The sequence below is a fragment of the Oncorhynchus kisutch genome, linkage group LG28 (assembly GCF_002021735.2).
Source record: "Oncorhynchus kisutch isolate 150728-3 linkage group LG28, Okis_V2, whole genome shotgun sequence".
NCBI lineage: Eukaryota > Metazoa > Chordata > Actinopteri > Salmoniformes > Salmonidae > Oncorhynchus > Oncorhynchus kisutch.
Window position 1 is genome coordinate 10,131,154 of NC_034201.2, and position 25,766 is coordinate 10,156,919.

At 46.9% G+C, this 25,766-nt stretch overlaps 1 protein-coding gene across 7 annotated transcripts; it reads right to left on the reverse strand.

The window, feature by feature from the left end:
- Positions 1-1,554: 1,554 nt before the first annotated feature.
- On the reverse strand, positions 1,555-25,473 carry LOC109872895 (lysine-specific demethylase 6B). 7 transcript variants are annotated; one of them, XM_031807654.1, is made up of 21 exons: positions 25,159-25,473; positions 23,697-23,942; positions 15,945-16,101; positions 12,494-12,617; positions 12,357-12,407; positions 12,009-12,231; positions 11,610-11,870; positions 11,175-11,330; positions 7,954-11,084; positions 7,740-7,866; positions 7,419-7,524; positions 6,691-6,896; positions 6,277-6,596; positions 6,093-6,161; positions 5,851-5,999; positions 5,650-5,764; positions 5,296-5,483; positions 4,027-4,168; positions 3,756-3,882; positions 3,370-3,546; positions 1,555-3,272 (listed from the first exon to the last, which is right to left on the reverse strand). In XM_031807654.1, the coding sequence occupies exons 4-21, from the start codon at positions 12,610-12,612 to the stop codon at positions 3,249-3,251; spliced, it is 5,691 nt and encodes a 1,896-aa protein (XP_031663514.1). In that variant the 5' UTR covers positions 12,613-12,617; positions 15,945-16,101; positions 23,697-23,942; positions 25,159-25,473; the 3' UTR covers positions 1,555-3,248. The 7 variants fall into 7 exon arrangements, 6 of the variants coding, with proteins under 6 accessions (XP_031663514.1, XP_031663513.1, XP_031663515.1 ...); XM_031807653.1 differs by having other exon boundaries at positions 15,945-16,104; XM_031807655.1 differs by lacking the exons at positions 23,697-23,942; positions 25,159-25,473 and adding an exon at positions 21,582-21,777 and having other exon boundaries at positions 6,277-6,401; positions 6,456-6,596; positions 15,945-16,104.
- Positions 25,474-25,766: the final 293 nt, after the last annotated feature.

Consider the following 25,766-nt stretch of genomic DNA (forward strand, 5'->3'; position numbering starts at 1 on the left):
CTCCAGAGAGGGAGAGTGTTTATTTGGATAGATTAGGAGTCAGGGGTGAGGGCCAAACTCTAGCAGTTGCTACAACCACTAACCACTACCTTCTGCTGAAGTCACTACAACCACTAACCACTACCTTCTGCTGAAGTCACTACAACCACTAACCACTACCTTCTGCTGAAGTCACTACAACCACTAACCACTACCTTCTGCTGAAGTCACTACAACCACTAACCACTAACTTCTGCATTCGAATATTGAAAATGTGTGGATAATAAAATCCTAAACAAATGAGAACAAATAGTAGAGTGGAACTTTCTGAATGCAAGTACATTTAAGCATTTAAAACAGGAATGTGTAATTTAGTGAGATGGTGATAAGACGGAATAAACTGTTAACGTTTTGCAATGTGTCTCCATTGCAAGATAATCCGATCCAGTACATCTGTTTTACATTTGCCATACATTATTCAGAACATGGATAGTTTCTCACATAAGATCCGTACATTCCTATCTACTCCTGAGTGAGATATAGATGACGGGGGAGGGGACTCACTGATTGCACAAAGATAAGACGTAGCTTCTAATAGCACTATAGTATACAGACCCCGAGACAGAACACAGAACGGAACACAGGAACTATGTAGACGGTAGGTAGGGACACCGGCTGCCTGGGCCATACAAGACATAGTTGTTTTTTTATGTTGTGCTGAAGGTCAAGAAGGAAAAGGGGACTGGCACTTGCCGTCTTGATGAAAAACAGAACACCAGGTTCAGAGAACGAATAGGAAATGTGGATGGGGTAGAACGGAGTGATGTGGCAGGAGAAGGAGAGGATCACCAGATTGATAAGAGACCAGTGGGAGTTTAGTTCAAAGAGCGAGAATTAGTATTGGATGTTTTTCCCGTTTTTTTTCTTCTTCATCTCAGTCTGGGCAAGTTTTGTTTATTTCTTCAGGGGGCAGATAGGAGCTCCCTCTGGAATGAGAGGGAGAGATTGAATAAAGGAGGGGGGCTGAGGAGAAGAAAGAAAGGTGATAATACAGCCTTTTGTGTATGTTGAGAGGTGTAGGGTTGCGGGAGGAAGAGCAAGACCAGTCTTCCTGTCTTAGGAACCAGGATATCCTGCTCTGTCCGTAGGTCTAGGGTGAGTTGTCCCTGCATCCTCTTTAAACTAAAGGTTTCCTATTCCCATGTCCCCAGCAGTGATACATCAAAAACAATACGCTACTAGCATTCTATCTCTTTCTTAATAACTGGGAGAGCAGAACCATTCAAGTCACTCTTATGTCACCACTAATCCAAACACTGTCGTGTGTGTGTGTAATGAAGGAGATTCTGGTTGACGTGCTGTATTAAAGCAGGCAAAGTGCAGGACATGGGTAAGGATATGACAGAAGACATGATGGCTAAACGCTGAGAGGCGTTGACATCAGCAGGGATGGAATACATCTCCCTCCATAGAGATGTTGTAGCTCAGACATAAATCAGACCGTACTCTGTGAAATGATCAAGGCTTCTTATCAATACCGGGAAACCAATTCAATTACAAACATGACTCAAAGAATTCCTTCAAACATTTTGCTTTTATTTGCATTAATATTACTCACAATAATGTCACAGAAACATCACAGGGTGTTTGAGACAGGTCTGGATCAGGCCTCCTTTGATAGGAGTTTTTTTTCTTCTTTTAAAACAGTGCATCTTCAATAAACAGTCAGAGGAGAGCAAGATTACAACCTTGAAATGATACTCATGAGGACAGAACACGGAAGGAACCCAAACCCACACCTCGCTATACATCCCTAAAAGTCTCGTTCAAAAGTGGCTAAAACTACAAATACTGATAATATCCATCATAAAATCACAAATGCGTCACAATTTTATGAATTTCGTATTAATGCAAAAAAGTTGAAAAAAGGTATTGTTTTTATCAGTTAGATACAGTACAAAGACATCATTCTATTCATTTACCAGTAAGCGTAATGACGCGGTTCTAAGCACCAACCTCTCGGTTTCAGTTATATTCATTGACTTATATTCATAGATCATTTATACACAGTTAGTGAGGGGTTGGGCGAGGCAAGAGGGGGTTGAGCACCATTAAAATCCAACCTCCCCCTGTTTGCCCTTCCCTGTCCACACACAATAGGAAACTTTAAAAATAGCTGGTGTCCCCAGAGAAGCACCATCAATATGCAATAAATACATTTAACAAAACAATACATATACATGTGTAAATAAAGTCACAATTTACAATTCTTCCATTTTCTCTGTAATCCAGAAAAGAAGGAGATAGCAACCAAAAAAAGAGGTATGAAAACAGGGAGAACGATACCATTTATCAAAAGAAAAAGGAAGGCGGATCCTTTTTAGGGTATATTGTAGCAATCACATCTCTCTCTCTACCAAACATTATTTAGGATTATTATGCAAAAACTAAAATCACAAAAAAAAACAGACTTGATTTCCAACAAAGAGTGAAACCAGATTCGTCCTCTCGTAAACCCGTATTTCTTAAATGAATATTCCTAAACGCTTTTTTGAAAACATTTTCTGCATGTTTGCATTTTTCCCTTTCATCTAAATACAGTTCGCAAGGCCAATGAGGTGTACTTCTAGGCTGGTTAAACTTTTTAAATACCTAGGTCAGAATAAATGAAATGGAAATAGCACCCCAAAGAGTATACAGACAGGAATTATAAATGTCAGAGTTCACCTGAATAGAAAACAAAACCAAAACAATGTAATTTCATTGAGACTATTGGCTACTTTGCTAGTGAAGCGATTCCCCTGCTGTTAGCGTCGCAACACAGTAAATTCATGGGTGTAGAATAACTAGATTGGTGTAAAAAAGTTCCATTGGATTTGCATAAAAGTACCTGAATTAATGCACCATATACCGGCTACTTGACGCTTTTGAATCACAGCAGTGTCCGTTTTAAATAAGACCTGATTTTTCAGTGCTAACTATGTTCACATTTTCTGTAGTTGTCTGACATGTTTTTAACGAGTAGTTGTACCAGTCTAGTCATTCTATCTCAAGACTCAAGTCCAATCAGCAGCTGGTAGGAGGGGAAGACAGTGAGCTGGAATTCAATTGGCTGACGGACAATATCTTATGGTGATGTAAACAACACTGAGTAAACATGGTTGGCTGTTCACCAAGTGTTAGCAGTAGTAGTATTCCTTGAAGACGACGCCTGTGCTGCCACTGTGTAGGAGTTTTGGTTATGGCTGTTGGACAACAGGAAGGAGGCCTCACTTGGAGCAGGGTGATGGAGTCTGGAGAGAGAAAGAGAAGGAACGAAAGTCTTAAAGGGGGGGTAAATAGGGTGGACATGACCTCACAGCACAGAGAAACTGTGTGTGTGTCTCTCACCACACAGAGGCTGTCGTAGGTTCTCATCAGCTCCTCCACGCGGTACTGCTCCAGCACCACAACTCCAGCCAGCGAGGGGCTCTTGGACACAGTCCGGGCACAGTCCTCACAGTGCACCATGTAGGTCTTCCTATTGCCAGACTCACTGGTCACAAACAGCAGGTCAAACACCTCCACCTGCACACAGACACAACACAATCACTCACTGCTGAAATAACCAAAGGCATACATCAACACTCTGTTGGTTATCTACTTGGGTCATGGTAGTTCATAGCGGGTCTGATTCAGGCATACACCAACACTCTGTGGGTAAGATGCTCGGGTCATGGTAGTTCATAGCGGGTCTGATTTAGGCATACATCCACAGGCTGTTGAGAGGGACTTACGTCACACTCGTTGCAGTAGTAGGCTGGTTCGTCCTTCACACGGCTCTGATAAGAGATCTTCTTCCCTGCAGCAACCAGCTGATCTCTCAGAATCTGGATGTGCTTGATGGACTGTAGGAGACAATGTCTGAGAGCGAGAGAGAGAGAGAGAGAGAGAGAGAGAGAGAGAGAAAGGTAAGGTGTAGCAAGAAATAAACATGCATACTAGATAGGTGACGAGGCGCCCACACAGTCTTGTATAACTAACACACGCACACGCACACACACCCACTTGACCATCTTGTAGGTTTCTTGGTCTGTGATCTTGATGGTGCGGGCCACATTCCAGGAGACATGGATCATGGGAACGATGGACTTGACCTTCTTCACCTCGTTCCACTCAAAGCGCTCCAGAGCCAGCTGATACTGGTATGCTGAAAGGGCAAAGACGACACACAAGGCTCACATTAGCAGTGTTAACGGCCAAATAATGGCAGTGTTCAGACACTATAGAGTACATTTGGAGAGGGATTTTAATAGTATACTGAAGAAAAATATAAACAACATGTAAAGTGTTGGTCCCATGTTTCATGAGCTGAAATAAAACATCCCAGAAATGTTCCATACGCACAAATACTTATTTCGCTCAAATGTTGTGCACAAATTTGTTACATCCCTGTTAGTGAGCATTTCTCCTTTGCCAAGATAATCCATCTACCTGGCAGGTGTGGCATATTAAGAAGCTGATTAAACAGCGTGATCATTACACAGGTGCACTTTGTGCTGAGGAAAATAAAAGGCCACTCTAAAATGTGTAGTTCTGTCACACAACACAATGCCACAGATGTCTCAAGTTTTGAGGGAGCCTTCAATTGGCATGCTGACTGCAGGAATGTCCACCAGAGCTGTTGTCAGAGAATTAAATGTTCATGAGCCTAGTATTGTAATAACCTCTGGACAGGGATAGGCCAAGGGGGCTTCAAAGGCCTTTACATTTGGGTGGGGGGGCTGTGGAACATTTTCATGTCTCTACCATAAGCCTCCTCGAATGTTGTTTTTGAGAATTTGGCAGTACATCCAACCGGCCTCACATCCGCAGACCATGTGTAACCATGCCAGCCCGGCTTCTTCACCTGTGGGATCGTTTGAGACCAGCCACCCTCGGACAGCTTATGAAACTTGAGGATTATTTCTGTCTGTAATAAAGCCCATTTGTGGGGAAAAACTAATTCTTATTGGCTGGGCATGGCTCCCAAGTGGGTGGGCCTATGCCCTCCCAGGCCCACTCATGATTGCGCCACTGCCCAGTCATGTGAAATCCACAGTGGATGAGGGCCTAATAAATTTACTTAAATTGACCGATTTCCTAATATGAACTGTAACTCAGTAAAATCGTTGAAGTTGATGCATTTATATTTTTGTTCAGTATAATTTGACTGAGGTAGAGAATAGTGGACAGCCAACTACAAGCTACACTCTTCTCTGCTGTTCTGCACTGTGTATGACCCAGCTCCCCTTTCCAATCTATGGCTTCCCCTGCTGGACACGGTTAGTAACTCACAGTTGAGAGGTCCAACATTCCAGGCGATGTTGTTGCACCAGCCCACAGCCTGCACCCAGTGGATGGACCCTGCATTGATCCACACCAGGTCCCCTGGTCTCTGAATGAAGCGGTACACGGGGATGTTGGAGCGGTACAGATCCTCCAGAACAGGCCACCAGGACCCCGTCAGGTAGTCTACTCCATGCCTGAAGGAGGGAGCAGAGATGGCATCTAAGTGGCTAGTTTCTGGTTCAAATCCTCTGTGGGTCACCGCTATGCCTTTTTTTTTAAACGAGCAGAACAGCTCAAACGCTGAACTAAATGCAAAATCCTCACACACACATACACAACAAAAAACGCCTCATGACTCACTTCTCACAGAAGTTGTTGACGTGCTCCCAGTAGTGCTCATGGACTGCAAACCACTCACAATCCCCCGGCCCGATGTTGATGTTCACAGAGCAGAAGTTATTATTCTCCTGGTGGCCTGAAAACAGACATACACAGAGATATTTAAGCCCGTATTCCGATGCGTGCAATACGCACCTAAAAACAAACCCAGGTAACACTGACCAGGCGTGCGGCTCCCGGGGACCTTCATGTAGAGCTGGACGGTGTTCATGCCCAGGATGGTGTGTCCCACGTGGCTCAGCATGTTTCCATTGAACTCCACACGCATAAAGGCTGGCAGCTTCAGCAGCTCCTGCAGCTGGGGCTTCCACCTGGTAACACACGTACATTATAACACTCTACTTCCTCTCCAACGGTGTCCTTTGAGCTTTGAAACAATCTGCCACGAGGAAAGCTCATCTCACCTCTTAGGATCAGAGAGGTCGATGTTGGTGCCGAATTTGATGATATTTCCAGTCGATTTTGCCTCTGGCCTGTAGGAAAGAGGAAGTGTGTTTAAAAATCAATCAATTCAATAACGTCAGAATATTGTTTTGATTAAATGTATTGCATTTGGTTTATTAAAGAGTTTATTAAGGATGTTCTGACCTGAGTGTGTTAGCAATAGGGGTTGGGCCGACTTTGCTAGCAACCACAGAAGGGTTGGCTTTGCTAGCAACCACAGAAGGGTTGGCTTTGCTAGCAACCACAGAAGGGTTGGCTTTGCTAGCAACCACAGAAGGGTTGGCTTTGCTAGCAACCACAGAAGGGTTGGCTTTGCTAGCAACCACAGTAGGGTTGGCTTTGCTAGCAACCACAGAAGGGTTGGCTTTGCTGGCGCCAGACGCAGCGGTGGTTGATGGGTCAGAGGACGGAGCCTGCTTCTCTTCTTGTTCTTCCTTATCCTCATCCTCACTGTCCTTCTCTTCCTGTAGACACATAGAAGTACACATGAACTTAGCTGGGCAAAGAGAGGAAGTGGGGGGAAATGTATGGAACCGTGTGTATGTGCACATCCCCAACCTGGAGGCTCTCCTGGAAGCTGGAGGCCTGGTACTGGGCGTACTTGGCGATGGTGGTGTGTGAGCGGCTGCTCTCGCAAGGCCAGGTCTGGCCTGAACCAGTGGCGTCCCAGTTCTCATCAGCAGGCTGCTGCACCTGGGTCCTCACCTCCACAGCATGCTCCGCATTGGCCTCCACCAGAGACTTAGTGGAGAACAGACCCAGGTCTGACATAGAGGGAGAGAGAGGGGGAAGGAGAGAAAGAGGGAGTGATAGAAGAGAGAGAGGTACTGTATAGTGAGTCAATTTGAAATGATGTTGCTGTTTTAAAAGGGCAACTCCACCACATTTCAACCTGATTTTCATTACCTCCAGCACAATACCAGTGCCTACATATGTGGAAACGGCAGATTTGAACGTTTTGTAGAAAATACCGATGACATGATCAATAGTGAAAACATTTTAAAACGGAGATCTTCAAACAATATGACATTCGCAGTGACGTGAGGAGCAAGAAAATGCCCTCCCCTCTGGCAATTGAAAAAAATACACTTTTATTCCTACCCTTTGATGTCACAAAGAAGCATTATTTAGGACCTTGTCTTTTTAACCACAGACCATCGAAAACGCACCGTTTTTCACATATAGACACTGGTATTGTGCCGGAGATACAGAATTTGAAGTTGAAAAGTGACGGAGTTGCCCTTTAAGGTTTTAGCCCGGAGAAACATCTAAATATGTCAACTCACTGAGCCGGAGGGATCCAGCCAGGCCTCGGATGACAGTGACAGGGTTCTTGGGATCAGTACAGAACTGGAGGAGGACTGGGGAGAAGGCATCTCTCTTACTCTCCAACTGGACACAGACACACAAGACGATACAGAAGTCCATCAACAACGTGTTGCGCAAATACAGAACTGTGATACGTGAGAATGAAGAAGAGAATAGGAAGAGAGAAGATCAACTTGAGATGCATTTTTGTTGTTGGTGTTGCTTTATCCCCCCTCGCCCCAAGGCAGCTTGAAGCATAGGGCCAACTGCAGTGCAGCGCCCCTGGAGTGAGGACTCACGTAGATGCTTGGTGTGGGGGGGTTAAGCTTCTCTCGTGGGATGGGTGGGTCGGTGATGAGAACAGGCTTGACAGAGAAAGCACGGAGCAGATAGGACTCCCGAAACTTCCCCTTTACCTTCGCCCCCCTGAAACAGACAGAGAACGAGACAGCTGAAGAACTAGAATTCAATAAGATGTCCTTTAGCCCACTTTTCCTTGTGCTGTGTACTCACTTGCAGGCCCTGATGACCTCGCTGGCTGTGTGTCTGATGCTGACCTCTCCTAGGGGGATCCGGTGCTCCTCGACCTCGGAGGCGATGAACGTCTCTCTGTCTGCACTCTCCACCTTGATCAGACGGATCTTCAGCTCCTTGGGAGGGCCCATGGACAGGGCCTTCAGCTTCAGGAAATCAGCAGCAGCCAGGGGACAGGGGGTCCTCCTCACTGGGGCAGCAGGCGGGGCCGGGGTGGGGGTAGCAGTAGAGGGAGTGTTGATGGTGCTAGTTGCGGTTACCACTGTGTCTGTGTTGCTGCCTGGTGTGGACATCATGGTTTCAGGCTCACTGCACCTCTCCTCCTTCCTCACTGTCGATTGTGCCCCCTGCTCAGTGTTTCCTGTGTGCGCCTTGTCTTTCTGTCCCTGGATGCCTTTGCTCTGGAGGCCGAGGTTCCCCGGAATCGGACGGCTCTTCTTAGTGTCTTTGAGCTGCTTGACCGGGCTACTGGGGGGTGGTGTACATGAGGACAACGTAATGGAGGAGGCTGATTTTCTGTCTCTCTTTTCTTCTATCTTCTTCTTTTCATTGCCTCCACTCCTCTGATGACTGCTATCTTGTTTCCTTCTCTTCCTTTTCCCATCCTCTTCCCTGTTTCCATCTGCACCGCTTTGTACCCTCTTCCTGCCTGTCCGCCTGCGTACCTCCCTCTGCCCCCGCTCCTCCTTGGTGGTGGCAGGGAGGCGGTGTGTGGTGGTCAACCTCAGCTCAGCGCTCAGAGACCCGGCTGTCTCCCCGCTGTCTACACCCTTAGTCCGCTCCTTCTTCCTCTCATTCTGAATCTCCTCCAATCTCGCGTGCTTCTGTTTCGTGCGCTCCCCCACAGAGAGTTGTGGTTGGTTGAGGTCTAAGGGAGGACGGGGTTTAGAAGGCGGATCTGAGGTAGTGTGAGTGGGTGATTGGGTAGTGAGTCGTGGGGGCGTGGTGGAGTCAGATGTCGGGGAGGGACACTGCTGGTCCTGACAGTTGGTTTCCGGGTCCATGGCGAGGGAGGAAGAGTACTTCACTCCTCCCATGGAGCTAGGAGGAGGACGCCCAAACGGACCGCCCCGATATGTGTACCTCTGGCCCCCCAGGAACGAGGCCAAAGACTTGAAGACATCAGCCACTCCTGTCTGGTGGAGGTGTGGCCGACGGGGAGGCAGAGAGCTGGATGAAGTGTCCCCACTACTGTCCTCCTCTTCCTCATCCTCCTCTTCCACTCCATTGGGAGTATCAGGCAGGCCATAGAGCTTGGCCAAGTCGCTATGGCGAAGCTCATCAGCACCCCTCCCCTCACTGACCCCCTCTGCCTTCTCATTGAGCTCCTCTAAGTTCCCATGGGGGGGTGAGATGGACGGGCTGTGGGTGGGGCTGGGCTGCAGGACGGGTCTCCTCATCACTCCTCCCTGCTCTTCCTCCTCTTCTTCCTCACTCAGGGCTGATGCTGGGGAGCCTTGCCAGCTGAGCACAGGGGGGCTGGCAGGGGGGTTGTCTCCCAGTTCCTCCACACTGCCCACCCCCGCCGCAGGCTGGAGATCTGGGGCCCGCAGGACCCCCCCTTCTGGACACACACCCATTGTCTCTGTCTGGTTCTGCTGGCTTGGGATGGACCCCGCTGACCCAGCCACAGTGGGAGCTGCTGGGGTTTTGGATGAGAGTGTGGAGGGGGTAGAATCAGCCTTCTCCTCTGTGCTGTATTTAGAAGGTTTTGGAGGGCTGGTGGGCTGAGGACTGGTCTTACTGGTGCTGCTGATGTTAATGGTGGTGGTGGTGGTGGGTGGGGGACAGGTTGGCAGTGGTGAGCCCTTGACGGGGTGTTTGGGTTGAGCTGGGTTTGACTTGTACAGGGTCCCTCCCCTCCTTGACTTTTTGTGTTTGGATGGATGTGGTGAGGGTTGATTAGGATGGGCGGCAAGCGGGCCAGCAGGTGGCACTGTCTCTGAGGTATTTGGAGAGCTGTGGTCATGGGACGTTCGACCTCTTCCTTGGCCCTTCTCTCTGTGTCTGTGTTTGCCAGCGGTGGATGGTGTCTGGGAGGGTTGGCCTGGCTTCCCTGGAACCCTAGATCCAGACTGAGTCTTAGGGGAGGAAGGCCATACTGATGGAGGGAGGGATGATTCACGTGGGGAATTTGAGCATCCCATCTCTGCTTTCTCCAGCTGCTTAGCCCTAAGACTCTCCTCCCTTTTCTCCATCTTCCTCCCTTCCTCTTTCCTATTTTTTCTCTCCACCTTGTCCCTCAACTTATTCTTTACCCCATCCTCCCTTTTCGCTTCTTTCTCCTTTCTCCTTTTCCTCTCCTCCGTCTTCTTCTCCATCTTCCTCGTTGGTTCCCTCTTTCCCACCTCGCCTCTCTCCACTCGACTTTCTTTATCCTTATGGGTCCTCTCTGTCTGTTTGTGTCGATGAGGCTGAAGCCCTGGCTTGTTGACAGTAGATCTGTTGTTGTTGACAGTAGGTCTGTTGTTGTTGACAGTAGGTCTATCCTGGGGAGAGCTGGGTGGGGTCTGGGGCTCTGAGCCTAGCCCTGTGCGGGAGGCAGAGAGAGTGGGAGGAGTGGGACTGGGTGAGGGGGTCCTTGGTCCCCGTTTATGGGGTGTGCCAGCGGCAGTGTCAGGACTCCTCTGATTGGGTGGAGGGTCTTTCTTCCCACTGGCCTTACTAGGAGTGGTGGAGCTGGAGAGGCCAGAGGGGCAGGAGGAGCTCAGGGCTGTGAAGCCTAAAACTCTGTGGCTGCTGTTGCGGTGGGGAGGCTCTGTAGCAGAGGGCTGGGAGGGGGTCTGATCCCTCTTCTGTCTGTGGGAGCGTGGAGCTGGGGGGCTATGCTGAGGTACTGAGGGGGGTGATGGGGGGCGCTGGTGGTGCTGGCTGTAAGGCACGCCGGTGTGTTCTGCTGGTGAGGAGGGGGGCTGGGACTGGCCATACACCTCCACCCAGGATCCATGGTGGGGGGGTCTGCTACCGCCACAGGGCTGGGATGGAGGAGGGTGGCGGGGATAGGAGGAAGGAGGGGGGCCTTGACCATCGAAGGGGACCTGGGGAACTGGACTATGGGTAGAATGATGTGTACTATAGTTGAAACGCCCTAATCTTGACTTGATGGATTCCTGAAATAACAAGAGAGAAAGGATTGTTCATCAATGAGTAGTCTTAAGAGCACTGTTCTCTTAAAGAACATTGACTATTAACCGACTTACTTGTAACTCGGTAGACGAGGTCCTCCTGTCAGCATGGGTGCGAGAACCAGGTCTGTCATATGATTGGTTCCAGAAACCTTGTTTGGGAGGGAGGTAGTGGGGTGGTGAGTGTGGCTGGTCTGGTCCAGATAAATGCTTTGAGCCACGGTGAGAGGGCTGGTGAGAGAGAACAGTACTAAACAGTAAGTGTCTTGGTGAGGTGTATTGATCCCTACCAGAAGGTGGTGCTATTGTATAAATATCACAGCTACACGAGTGACTTCAGACGACTGTTCCAGGATCAGATATCACCATAATGGTTAAGTCTAGCAGTAGAGAAATCTGATCCTAGATCAGGTTAGTAGACATGTTCCTCAAGCATTGATACAGGACTAACTGTGGGCGGGGACCGTCCACTCCTGGCAAACAAGATCATTAGCTCAAGTGATGACTGACCTGCTCAGGGCCAGAGCTCCTGCTCCTCTTGGCAGGGCAGTCTTCCTTGGGGGGCGGAGAGTGCTGTGAGTGTGGGGAGCGGTGTGGAGGTTGGCCACGGTGGTGCTTGTGGGGGGGCGGGCGCTTCCATGGTCCTGGTCCCTGGTCTATCATCCTGCCTGGGAAGGCCCTGGAGCGGTCTGAGGTGGCCCACCTCTCTGCTGGGGAGCCCAGGTCTCCGGGGGGATCTCTGGGCCGTTGGTGCTGGTGGGGACCCCCATACTGAGAGAGACAATTATCATCATTAAAGTCATGCAATCAATAAGAAAAAGACATAAACCTAACTACTGTATGTAGTAAATAATGAGTTATGTAGAGTATAGAATAGGCTGTCGATAGGCTGCCCTCTTCCCCTCTCACTCTGGGAGGCTGGTTGTTGTAAAAGTCCCAGATGGTGTAGGGTTCCCCCGGTCCTGTTTGGTAGCCTCCCTGGTTGCGGCCATGGTTTTGAAATGACTGTGGGGAGTCCTGGTGCCAGCCCTGGGTCTCATAAGCCTGGTCTTTCTGGGCCCAGGGTCGTGTTGCTGGTCTCTGGTCCCTCTGAGGGTCCCTTCCCTGGACATGGAAGGAGGGCCTGGCCCCTCTACGTTCCAGAGAGAAAGTGGAGATCACTAAGGGATCACTGCAGCAAGGTGACAGTGGACTAACATTTCAAAGATGTGCTCTGCACTCAATGTAAGATGTGAACAATTGAGATGTTTCACTCACCTGTCATAAATCTTGTTAACGTGCTGGGATTGGTTGATTCCTCCGGTGTACCTACAGTAGATAAAGGAGGGTTACCATTGGCTCAGCACAGACTCCATCACAGGTGTGTCAGTAGACTGTGGTGTAAGAGGGCTCACCTGTTTGGAGGGCCCCAGGGGCGACTGTTGACGGGGGCCCATGTTCCTCTGTGAGGTCCTCCAGCAGGGTAGGAGTCCCTGGTGTTACGTCCATGATACTGCTCTGCTGGGTGATACATTCAGCCTGAGACAGGATAAAACACACCTTTTACTGGACTAGGGTAGAACATGAGCAAACATACACACATGAACACACACTGTAGTCTACACGAAGGCAAATGGTTGCCATGGACACAAACAGTACTGTACACAGAGGTAGAAATACTCACCACACTTGGTCTGTGTCTGTGAAGCCCTCTACTATAGAACTGAAGAGGGTTACACGACAACACCAATTTGCCTTTCCTTCAATAACTCTCAACCACAACCTAGAGAGAGATTAGTGTTCAGTTGCTAAACCACCAAAATATCAACCACTAACCACATCATGCTTGACGTTCACAGTCTCTGCAGACTCGCTACGCTGTACATGTTAATACACCTCCAACACTGCACTTACAACTCCTTACACTAGCAGACAACTGCTACACACCAACAATAGACAACCTTTAGGTACTGGTCTAAGATCCTATAATGACAACAAATACAATTCACTGCAACTACAAACACACAACACTCTCCTCTCCCCTTTTCTGTTTCACTTTCTCTCCGTGTCTGCCTCCTAATCTGCTGGAACACTCATGTTTGTTTGTGGTTTATCACCAGTCAGCCAGAGCTGCACCCTGCATCCAGCCCCTCTCTGATCACCAGCTCCCTGCAGCAACTGCAGCCTGTGGCCAGCCACTGATAAAGGCCTGTCTGCTCTATTTCTCCAACCATTCTAGTCTGGACATGAAGGCAACACAGACAGCAGAGACGGAGAGAGAATAGAGGGGCAGTGCTGATCTGCCGTTTCTACTGTTGATCGGGGAAATGGATGTGTGTGACAGCAACAGAGATGGAGAGAGAGCGTGTGTCTGTGTGTATGAATGTACTTTAAGTAGACAGTGAAAGAGGACTTTCCCGTCAGGCTGTTTATATTCATGTTGGAATACTACTGTAGTACTGAATACTACTGTGTACTACAGCACAATGCAAACACACATACGGAGAAGAATGTTTATCTTATGTTCCAAAAGGACAGCTGTACATTGCAGGTCATTACAGGCACTAAATAATCTCTCTCAGGCCCTAAATTCTCTCTGTCTAATATGCAAACCAACTCCAGTTCATTCAGCTGCGTGGTAGTAGTGGTAACATTGACAGGTGAAAACTAGAATATATATGTTGCTATTGAGACACTATGATGCTAAACTAAAACATCAGTTTAGCCTGTTATGGTTTCAGCTATCTACTTTTCCTATACACTGAATAAATAACCTTTTAGCCCATCCATAGGATCCTGGGAGCCAGTAGAGTACGGGTAGGGGAGAGGGCTGGGGTTGATTAAGACGTGTGAGTAATGAGAAAGAGATCACCAAAGAATAAAAGAGGTTCTACACACACTGGGTCTGTGTGTGTGTGTATGCGCGCGACTGTGCGTGTGTGTTTGGGATCGAGTCAAATTGAGGTAAACACAGCATTTTATATTCAGTCAAACCCAAATATTCCGACCCATGGGACTGGCCTGTGACCCAGTGAATCAGAGTACAAGCACACATTGTGCTCGGTGTGTAGAGCAGCCAGAAACACACACCCCTCGCCCCTCCTCCTGGCCCCTCCTTCACTTGTCTGGCCACTCAGCCACACCCCTCGCCCCTCCTCTGTGCACTTCATTCCTGAAGAACGGACAATCGCTCTTTCAAACAGGGGTCCTGGATGGATGGGGGTGGGTATGGGGAAAGTGATCCTCTGTCTATGTGAGGACAGACAGGTCTCTCATCCAATGAGAATACAAAAAAGAGAAGAATTTAGGCAAAACAAGAACCCAGAAAATTCATGCTATGAGATGTAGCTATTAAATATATCGCCAGAGAGATTATACATAATGTCTGTGAAGGTTGAAACCATGCATTCATTTCTCGATTCTATTGGGTTCTTCCAAGTTGCATATCCAAGCTAGCACTTGTAGATCTATGCTTCATGGCCTGCATGCACCACCATCATGTATGTCAGATCTAGTGAGTACATATACACGTCTGCCTCCAGGCACCTTTAATGAATTAGGAGGGCAGGTGATAGAGGGGCCTTGAGAGAAGGTTACATGATATCAGCCCTGTGTGTGTGTTCACGTGTGTATGTGTGTGTGAGATCGCAGATGGATTATAGTATGTCAGCACACAGGAAATTGCACTCATTCAGGGGGTTGTGGGTGAGAGTGTGTAGGGGAGAAATATTTTGACATCCTCCCTACACATACATACACACGTGCACACACACACAGTCCACAGGCAGAGCATAGACTTTTGCTTACTCATCCACTAGAACTGCCAAAATACACAGCACTGTGGATACTCTCTGACAGAAACATTAAGCATGCATGCACGCACGTGCACGCAAACACACACACACTTACAATAATGGAGAATTTATTGCTCCTATGAAACCATGCTAGATAGACAGATCATATCTCATCTTACATCCTCTCTGTCCAGACCATATCACACACAGTGCAGTATACAGAGTAGTAATGATCTGTGTGCCTCTAGTGGTGCCTGCCTGGTGCCTGAGATCACCATAGCAATCGATAATGATTCCATTTCCTGCACAAAAGCCTGCACTCCCCCCACCCACCCCTCACTACATTTCTACCCCAAGCTGTGTCTCACACACCACCTCTAACACACACATGTAGACATTTCTTGTGTGTGTATGATGACACTGAACAATGAATAAGATCGCATATTTGTTTACTTAAAGCAATGCAAAACAGAGGCAATCCTACAGCAGATTTCCAACGCACAGAGGGAGAGTAGGAGAGAGAGAGAGAGACAGAGAGAGAGAGAGAGACAGAGAGAGAGACAGAGAGAGAGACAGAGAGAGAGAGACAGAGAGAGAGAGACAGAGAGAGAGACAGAGAGAGAGTCAGAGAGAGAGACAGAGAGAGAGACAGAGAGAGAGAGAGAGAGAGAGAGAATGGACATTTCATAAGACAAATGGAGACTGTATAGCTGTGCAGCTGAGTTAGTAGAGGGTGGAGGAAGAGTGTGGCTCCACATTTCATCTTTATTAGCTCAGTCAGTCAGTCAGTCGCTTCTGAGCAGACTTGTCCTTCAGTTTTCAGGAACTGCAGCCCTCTATCGGTCTCTATCCCCAAGGAGACCGGTGTCTTTGTCACCAGAGAAATCACTGTCCTCAACACTCACTAAATCTCCCTGGTAACCAGTGTCTCTGTCACCAGGGAAACACATAACCCTCACTTACACGTATCCCTCTCCAGGGAAACCTGTTTTTTTACTGTGACCCCCTGCCCATATATGTGTGTGTGTGTGTGTGTGTGTGAGTGAGTGGTGAAGGATCATTCTAGTCTTACCTTGCTGCTGAGTGCTGTGAGAGAGAGAGGGAGGAGGGGACACCGTCTGTGTGCTCTCGGTGTGAAGACACCACTCACTCAGGGACAGAGGCAGCAGCCCACTTCAGATTCAGCTTCAGCCTGAAGTCCTGTTAAACAGAACAGGCGTCCACTCCCTCTGCTAGCCAGCACACACACATCCACAAACACAGGAGAGAGGGAGGAGAAACCACTGTCAGGTAGGACACAGATGTGAGGACATGAAAGGGGGTTATTGTCTAAAAAGAAAGTAGGTATCTCTATTCCATTCTGCCATCTTTTCATTCCTCTCTTGTCCTCCCCTCTCCCCCCTCTCTTTCCTCTCTGTCACACACACTGTTCTCTCTGGCGTTTCTCCCCTCAGTAGACAGACAAAGAAAGGGAACGAATGGCTCGGTAGAGAAAGCAGAGAGGGAGAGGGAGAGCGTGAGGATGGCCCAGCCCCCTTTGACCAGCCAGTCGGATTTCATTTATTTTTGCCTTCCTCTCTCTGGCCCCTCCCCTATCGCCTCGTCACCTCTCCTACTCCAGACCCAATTCAACAAGACTGATTCCTCTCCAGCTCCCTCCTTCTCTCACTCGCTCTCCCACTTACTATCTCTCTCCACATGTCTGCTACTCACTCTTTGTCTCTCTCTTTCCCTCTCTTACTCACAGACTGTGTCCTGTATCCTTGGCAACCAATGATATAATTTACCCCAGAGCCAAGAGCAAGACTCTGCCTTACCGAGACACATTTTCTTCGCTGTGTGTGTGTGTGTGTGTGTGTGTGTGTGTGTGTGTGTGTGTGTGTGTGTGTGTGTGTGTGTGTACGTGCGTGTGTGAATGGCCCTTGAGATTTGCGAGTGTCAATGCCATTGTTATTATGGAATTCTCATTACTATTACTCAATACCCATTCATGAATTCTGATGCTGTTCTGTGGGTTGTGTGAAGGGAAACAAGTCTAAAACCTGTTCTGTGGGTTGTGTGAAAGGGGAACAAGTCTAAAACCTGTTCTGTGGGTTGTGTGAAGGGAAACAAGTCTAAAACCTGTTCTGTGGGTTGTGTGAAAGGGAAACAAGTCTAAAACCTGTTCTGTGGGTTGTGTGAAAGGGAAACAAGTCTAAAACCTGTTCTGTGGGTTGTGTGAAAGGGAAACAAGTCTAAAACCTGTTCTGCGGGTTGTGTGAAAGGGAAACAAGTCTAAAACCTGTTCTGCGGGTTGTGTGAAAGGGAAACAAGTCTAAAACCTGTTCTGTGGGTTGTGTGAAAGGGAAACAAGTCTAAAACCTGTTCTGTGGGTTGTGTGAAAGGGAAACAAGTCTAAAACCTGTTCTGTGGGTTGTGTGAAGGGAAACAAGTCTAAAACCTGTTCTGTGGGTTGTGTGAAAGGGAAACAAGTCTAAAACCTGTTCTGTGGGTTGTGTGAAGGGAAACAAGTCTAAAACCTGTTCTGTGGGTTGTGTGAAAGGGAAACAAGTCTAAAACCTGTTCTGTGGGTTGTGTGAAAGGGAAACAAGTCTAAAACCTGTTCTGTGGGTTGTGTGAAAGGGAAACAAGTCTAAAACCTGTTCTGTGGGTTGTGTGAAAGGGAAACAAGTCTAAAACCTGTTATGTGGGTTGTGTGAAGGGAAACAAGTCTAAAACCTGTTCTGTGGGTTGTGTGAAAGAGAAAAAAGTCTAAAACCTGTTCTGCGGGTTGTGTGAAAGGGAAACAAGTCTAAAACCTGCTCTGTGGGTTGTGTGAAAGAGAAACTAGTCTAAAAACCTGTTCTGCGGGTTGTGTGAAAGGGAAACTAGTCTAAAACCTGTTCTGTGGGTTGTGTGAAAGGGAAACAAGTCTAAAACCTGCTCTGTGGGTTGTGTGAAAGGGAAACTAGTCTAAAAACCTGTTCTGCGGGTTGTGTGAAAGGGAAACTAGTCTAAAACCTGTTCTGTGGGTTGTGTGAAAGGGAAACTAGTCTAAAACCTGTTCTGTGGGTTGTGTGAAAGGGAAACTAGTCTAAAACCTGTTCTGTGGGTTGTGTGAAAGGGAAACTAGTCTAAAACCTGTTCTGTGGGTTGTGTGAAAGGGAAACTAGTCTAAAACCTGTTCTGTGGGTTGTGTGAAGTAAAACAACACTAAAATCTGTTATTAATAATACATCTCTTTTTGACACCTGCTTTGGAAGAAAAACACCTAAGAGAATAAGTCACCTCTAAACGATGATATGGGCCTTAAGTTGTTCATAAAGATCCCCGCTGCTGCACATCTTAAAAACAAGACACTTCTCCACTGACTTATTACTTATGTTCATTTTAGTTTGGTGCGATATATCGGTTATACTGTATACCGAGGTATTTATTCTTCTTTCTAATAACTATTAGGAATCTAAATGACATCCAGCCCAGGACTCCAGCTATGCTTTTGGTTTGCTAATCTGCTAGTTGAGTGTCGAGACGTCAGGATCAAGCTTCTTGGTTACAGCAGAGACATCGAATCCCCTGGAGGAAGATCCCTGCTGCCTAAATTGTTTTGTGCATCAACAGCAAAGAATTGCGCCCCTTGTGTGCACTTCCGTTAATACCGTGTACCCCGGTATGGTACAGAAACCGTATGACGGTATGAACATCTGGATACCGCTCAACCCTAGCTCCTGTGCTGAATAACCATGACAGAGTAAACTCCCCCTCGTCCTCTATCTTTACCCATCTCTCCTCTCTCCAGTCAGGTGTCAGCCCCAGGGGTGAGAGTGCCCCTTCCTCTCCCCCAGAACGACCTTACACTCCACAGGAAGTAACTAACCTCTCCAGATTAGCAGACATGCTTTCCTCAGTGATCAACCAGCCTGCTTGAAAAGGTGCAGAATAATACCATGCATAATAGTCTTCTGACAATGGGAGTCATATGCTTTAAATTCTCCAGTTTGAGTTGCCTCAATAGAAGCATACATCATCCTATAATCCTTCTGCGGTCTCTAGAGTGTTGAAGTTAGCAGAAATGTTGACGTTAGAGCAGAATGTCTTTGCACTGTCAAACCCTGCCTTTCAACTGGGGCTCCCGAGTGGCGCGGCAGTCTAAGGCACTGCATCTAAGTGCTTGAGGCGTCACTACAGACACCCTGGTTCGAAATCCAGGCTGTATCACAACCGGCCGTGATTGGGAGTCCCGTAGGGCGGCGCACAATTGGCCCAGCGTCGTCCGGGTTTGGCCGGTCTAGGCCGTCATCGTAAATAAGAATTTGTTCTTAACTGACTTGCCTAGTTAAATAAAGGTTCAATGTAAATGTTTAAAAAATTCTCTGCAACTGACACAAGAACAGTAGTGTCCCTCAACCAAAGAGGCAGAGACAACAGATTCCAATACAGCATTAATGCTCACCCTGTTGCGCTACACTGACACACTGAACAGTGTGTTTGTATCTGCCTGCTGGTGGCATAGCAACCCAGTGCAGATGTGCAGCTTTCTGTGTGGGTGAACATGGCGGAGCCTCTACAATCAGGGCAGTCACACAGACAGACAGAGGTCACTAAGCTGCTTAGTGGAGGAGGAGGCAGGAAGCATACTGATCCTATCTTATATGGGGGGGATGGGCTGTACCACCAAACCACAACAGACCTGGCTCTGATACCCAACTCCCATTCCCAGGTCAACATGTGGAGCATTTAGACACATAGAGAAAAATAGAGAAAGAGAACTGAGCGAAGAGGGAGACGTCACTTCTCAGTGACACCTACAAAACACAACTACACAAATCAACCTGGAATACAGACTGACAGGGCAGCAAGCAGACAAACGGACACTGAAACATACAGCCTCCCATCCACAGGTTAACAGGCAGAGACACTGATGCGTATGTAGCCTACTGTAAGTACTCAATGTCTGTAAGACAATGTAAAATGCTGACCTGAGTTGACACCAAGCAGAACGTATGAGATTCATATATATAGCTTTTCTAAAAATAACTTTTTATAACCTCACAGCCCCGTTCTCCCTCCCCTCCTCTCCCACATCTACCTTCTCTTTCTCTCCAAAATGGAGGCTTCTCCCTCTGTATGCTCCAGAAAGCACAGACCTCAGACAAGTACTGGAATGTACCACTGCAGGCTTGGAACAGGGGGGCTCGAGGGGGGCATCTTTTCTTGCAAACGATACCGACAGACCAGGTGGCATTTCAAAGACGACAGCAATGAAGGAGTGTGTGTGTGTGTGTGTGTGGTTGTGTGTTAGTGAATGAGTGTGAGTGTGTGTCTGCGTGTGTGTGCGTTAATGTGTGTCAGAGAGAGCCTGCCTGTGCTAGTATGTGCAGAGGACTGGTTGTCATGGAGATCATCACTAGGCAAGTGCATCAGCAGGGCAGGAACTTTATGATCTGTGACCCCGCAGGGTGGTAGAGGGGCAGGGACCTCATCAGAAAGCTGTGACACTGACCCTCACCCCTGACCTCTAACCCTGGCCTACTGCTGAGTCTCTCATAACAAAGAAATATTTACCACTAAATGAATGAAACACACGGACCAATCTGACCACCTGGAACCTATTTGGGAGGAAAACAGGCAGCTGCTGAGTGTACTGAATATTAACCTCATCAGCATGGTCAAGTGGTTGGGTGTACTGGTTGGTGACCAGTGGTGAACCACAGAAGAGTTGAAGAGGCCAAGTTGCAGTTGCAAATGAGAATTTGTTCTCAACTAGCCTACCTGGTTAAATAAAGGGGAAATAAAATGTTAAAAACCAGAGAAGAAATACACCCTGATGCCCAGAGTGTGTGTGTGTTAGGGTGTTAGTATGTGTTTGTATCCACATGGGTGTGTTATTGTAACTTAGCAAGGGCAAACAAGGCTGTTCTTTACTCCTTCTATTTGCAGCTGCCAGAGTGAGTCACTGTAGTGTATAAATACAGCACTAAATGTGGGTCAAAAATGCTCGGCCATTTTTAGCACAAGGAGGACAAGTTAGCCCACTACCAGGCTCCCTGTTTGGGCTCTGCACACTAGGAAAACCCCTGGCAAGCTTCAATCAAAAAGGCCTGCATTTTCATAGAAATTCGGAACTATACACTGGGTTTATCCAATACATAAAAATAAATTGTGGGAATACAATAACATCTTTCAGCAATAAACTGACAAGCTGCACTCCCTATCGGGAAACTTTCTATTAACACAATGTTTATCAATACCTACACAAGGTCACGCGCTGCAATCACTGGACTCTCTCCAGCACGGAAATGTAAGGTTACGCTCTGTTTTACTACTGTATCACAGCAACCAAACCACACACATCAACACAGACCAAACACTGCGTTGTTGTAAAGCACAAGTTAAAGCCTGAGTCTAAACAGAGGCTTAAAGAGACTAACACGACAGGAATAACCATTACTCTAAAAATCTTTCAGCACAAGTCAGCTGACTGTGTTTATGTACAGTGTGTGTGTGTGTGTGTGTGTGTGCTCATAGTGCATAACTGTGCCACACAATCTGCAGACATACAGCATAGTAATAGTACAGTATGTGCAGTGGTAATATATCAACACAAAAGACATGTCCTAACATGCACCGATATATGACCCAAAACAATATTTGCACAAATGTGTACACAATTGCACCCCTTCTGTACAGTAACACAAAGAAACAGACAGACACACTCTCCTTGTTTTACCTGCACTCTCCTTTTGTTCTCTTCTTTTACTCGTTCTTTCTGCTCCACACACCCCTTGGCTCCTCTCCCTTTCCTCTTTCCTCTCTCCTCCCCCAATCCTCTCCTCTTCCTCTCTTCCCTCTCCTCTGCTCCTGGTTTCCTCTCCTCTCTGATACTCAGGCTCTAACAGCAGACTGATCCACGTGCAGAGACCTAAGGGGCGGGCCCCCACACCGCCATTTAATTCACACCAGCCAATAAGGGAGGAGGGTCTCATGCCAATCCTTCTATGCTAAACAGGAGGAGGGGACAAAGACAGAGTGAAAGATAGAGACACCCCCCTCTCTCTCTCTGTGTGTGTGTGTGTGTGTGTGTGTGTGTGTGTGTGTGTGTGTGTGTGTGTGTGTGTGTGTGTGTGTGTGTGTGTGTGTGTGTGTGTGTGTGTGTGTGTGTGTGTGTTGGAATAAAGCCAACAGAACTAGCAGCTATTTTTAAACCACCACAGTGAGGTAGCAAAGACTCCATTTTCTCTGTAGCAGATATTCCCCAAATCGTACTGCATCCTCCATGCTTAGTACTGGCAACTGTATAGGTTTCCATGAATGGCTTGATAGTTATGAACTTGCCCTCTAAGCACTGACTCCTACTCCTACTAAATACTCCCTTACCGTATTCAAAATGTTGGAATCAGTTGCATTGTACTCCAATCAGGCGGACTGACTCTCTCCTTCCAAACTGTATGAGACAAGCACTTTGTTTCAGACATTAAACTCACATGCCCTGTATTTGGCAAGAGCTCACAAAACCTGCAGTTTAAAAGCACCACAAGAGAAAAGTAGTGCCATGGAATGACTGGGATTTCAATTATGTCAGAGGGTAAGACATTACATGTGTGATAAGTCATTTGCAGAAAACAGACAGAAACCTGTCAGACTGTATCCTCTTAATATAATATATTGGAGGAATATAGAGTCATAATGGTAAAGTAGGATGCTGCGCAGACTGTGCCCTGATGTGTGTAATAACTGATGTCTGTGTGATTAATCAGGACAGTGGTGATTATGTGCGAGGCTCTGACAGACAGACATTAGAATGAGGGATGACCAAAGGGTCGTACAGGACGACTAACCAGGCCAGTAGCACTGGACCCCAGCACTGGACCCACAGGATGTCAGCTGGCTGTTACATGGGCCGGGGAAGGTGGGGCAGGGGGCATTGGGTTTATGTGGGGAGGGTCTTGCCTACGTGACATAAAGCCCACACCCAGTAGAGCTGCTTCTCACTGGCCCCCTCTCCTCACTTCACCCTTAATCAACCAATACACCAGAGACACTGGATAGACACAGACAGTCTGAAGGACAGATCTGAGAGAGAGAGAGAGAGAGAGAGAGAGAGAGAGAGAGAGAGAGAGAGAGAGAGAGAGAGAGAGAGAGAGAGAGAGAGAGAGAGAGAGAGAAGAGTCCAGCTGACTCTCCTTAGCAACAGCCCCAATGCTGCCTCTACCCCATTGGCCAACCATCTGCTCACAGCACAACCCCATGTGGCCATATGAGCCAATCAGCAGGCACTGCCACAGAGGCTGGATTCCATATTCACCATGGAAACTGAACATTACACCCTCCATGTATGAGTCGTGTAACATGGACACTCACCCAAGGCTCTCACACATACACACAGCTTGAATGCTGTGTGCCCCTCTCTACCACTGGGGCATCTTGAAAAGAAAATCACTGCCTACTTATTTGTATAAGCTATACATACTGCATACAACATAATGGCAGCCATGGTGTGGGCTGTGGCTGCATAATGTGGATGGTACGGTGCTGTGCATCCAGGCACAACATTAAGAACCTGTGGCGGGGAATCGGTTGTAATCAAAGCATTGAGACTTGTAGCAAGAGATAATTTGTGAATGCTAATAAGAGCATGTTCGATTTACTATCATGGGTTCCTTTATTTTGGTTATCTATGCTTAAAGGATGCAAATAGTGGCTGTGGCTATGTATACAGGAATGTGGACCAGACAATCTCTTCGCGCTCAAAGACTATTTGAATTATTCATAATTTGGTTGAGCTATCTCTTTAACGTGTGATGACATTTCCCTTCCCATAGGCTGAGCAGATTTGGAAACCCACCTCATCTTGGAGGCTATTGGCTTAGTTGGACTTCATCTTCTGCAAGTCAATCAAACCATGTCTTCCATTGGCTATAGCTGACATCTCATCTTCTGTCCTCTTCTCCTATGGCCCACCCTTGTCCTAGGTGTGGATGCATCGCTCTCTGCTATTGGCCCACAGAAAGTGCTACTCAATTGTAGGTGTCTGATAGGGTGTCTACAAAGGCGGTGCCATTTTTCACCTCTCGTTACCTGCCACCACCCACTGTCAAGAGAAATGAAAAAAGCGATTAGCATGTGTTAATAGCATGCAACTGACTAGAGCAAACACTGCATTGATCATTTAAATCAGAGAGTAACACAGATTGAGAGCTGGCTCATGTTAAGGAGGGCACACTTTCTTACATGACAGAATCATCATGTCTGTTCCATGTACCATTCATCTGAACGTTCTGTAACCCCACTGATCACCTACCCGGAGCCCATTTTATATGACAAACAAATAGAGAAGTACTAAATTGAGACCTGATTAGATTGGTACTGACAGAAGTTATATGATCTAGTATCTTATTCAGAAAATTAATTATGGCTCAACTGGCCAATAACCAAACTCTGAGAAATGTAGTTAATTACTAGTGAATTACAACCACTAATTGAGAATAAACATGTAATAATCTACATTAGACAATAATCATATTCAATCATCTGCACTAAACAGACCTACGTGTAACTGTACGAAAAATAATCATAGACCTGCACACAAAAGTAGGCAGCTATATCATCCATGCACAGATATCGCCACCTTGTGGACAACAATCCATATTGCGTCACAGAAACTAGTGAAACAAATTGGGAATAGTGTGTGTGTGCGTGTGTGAGATTGAGTGGGAATATGCCAATTCCGCATTCAGTTAATTTCCCAATTCCCGCCGCAACTTCACGTGGCATTTAAACGTGATAATGCGACACCATATTTACACAACCAAGTGGACATTTTGAGAATGGTAATGATTCATAAAATGAGTAAGTAATAACCAACTCATTTATTAAAGAAAAAACACTAGCATGACCACCTATGGAAATGTCCTCTAAAAGTTATATTTTTGGGGGGAACTTGGTTAACTAAATTCACATACTAAAATAAAACCACAAAGGTGGATCGCCCAGTAGCCTACAATAACATGTGCATTATAGTCTAAATTAATAGTTTTATGTAACTTGAATAAGTAGGCTACATTTCTATAGCTTGATTGTAGATACCTATATATCCCTTCTCGTGCACATTAAGAGTGAAATATGATTGATCGTTGGCTTTTCAACGGCATTATGTAAGCTTTTCAATAATCAAGTTATGGCGCAGAGAGAAGCTTCTGAATTAGAATGTTTACTAGACAAGGTCCGTCGCTTAATAGACAACAAATAGCCTTTCATACAAACAGCCTGACAGAGTATAGCTATCGATAACTGTCCCTCCAGCTTACCTCTGACAAACGAAGATGGAAAACATTTGAGTAGCGAAACAGTCGGGATGAGTGATTCAGCTTTCCTATTGCGCAGTTGTAAAGCCACTGATGGGAGCCACTCAATACGAACGCCTCCGTCTATGGCGCAGAATTCACCTACTCCTCCGGTCCTCAGTGGACGAGATACAGCTCGCGCCACGATGCACGCTGGCACTGTCACTCTTAAGGAAACAGAACAAAAGGGCCACGGAATTTTGAAGAAGACATGCGGTGATGTTGTCAAATTTCCCAACTAAGGACTGTGGCGCTTCACGTGTCCACAGATGAGACAAAGTTAAACAAATGTTATCATTACAGTTGTCACAAAGGGCTTTAGAACAACTAGGCGGAGTTCCCTTAACAGCAGTGCCAAGGAAAAACGAAAGGACGAAACCTCTAGAACAGGGTTCCCAAACTGATGGCCCGTGGGCGATTTTATTTGGCCCCTTAAGTACTTTAGTGTGTGGAATTTTCATTGTTGGACATAAGACTGTAAAATAAAAACAGGAAATCAGCTCCAAGGGATTTTAATTTAAGAAATCTGTTCATAAGTATTCCCGCACATAATAGAGAGACACAACTTGATT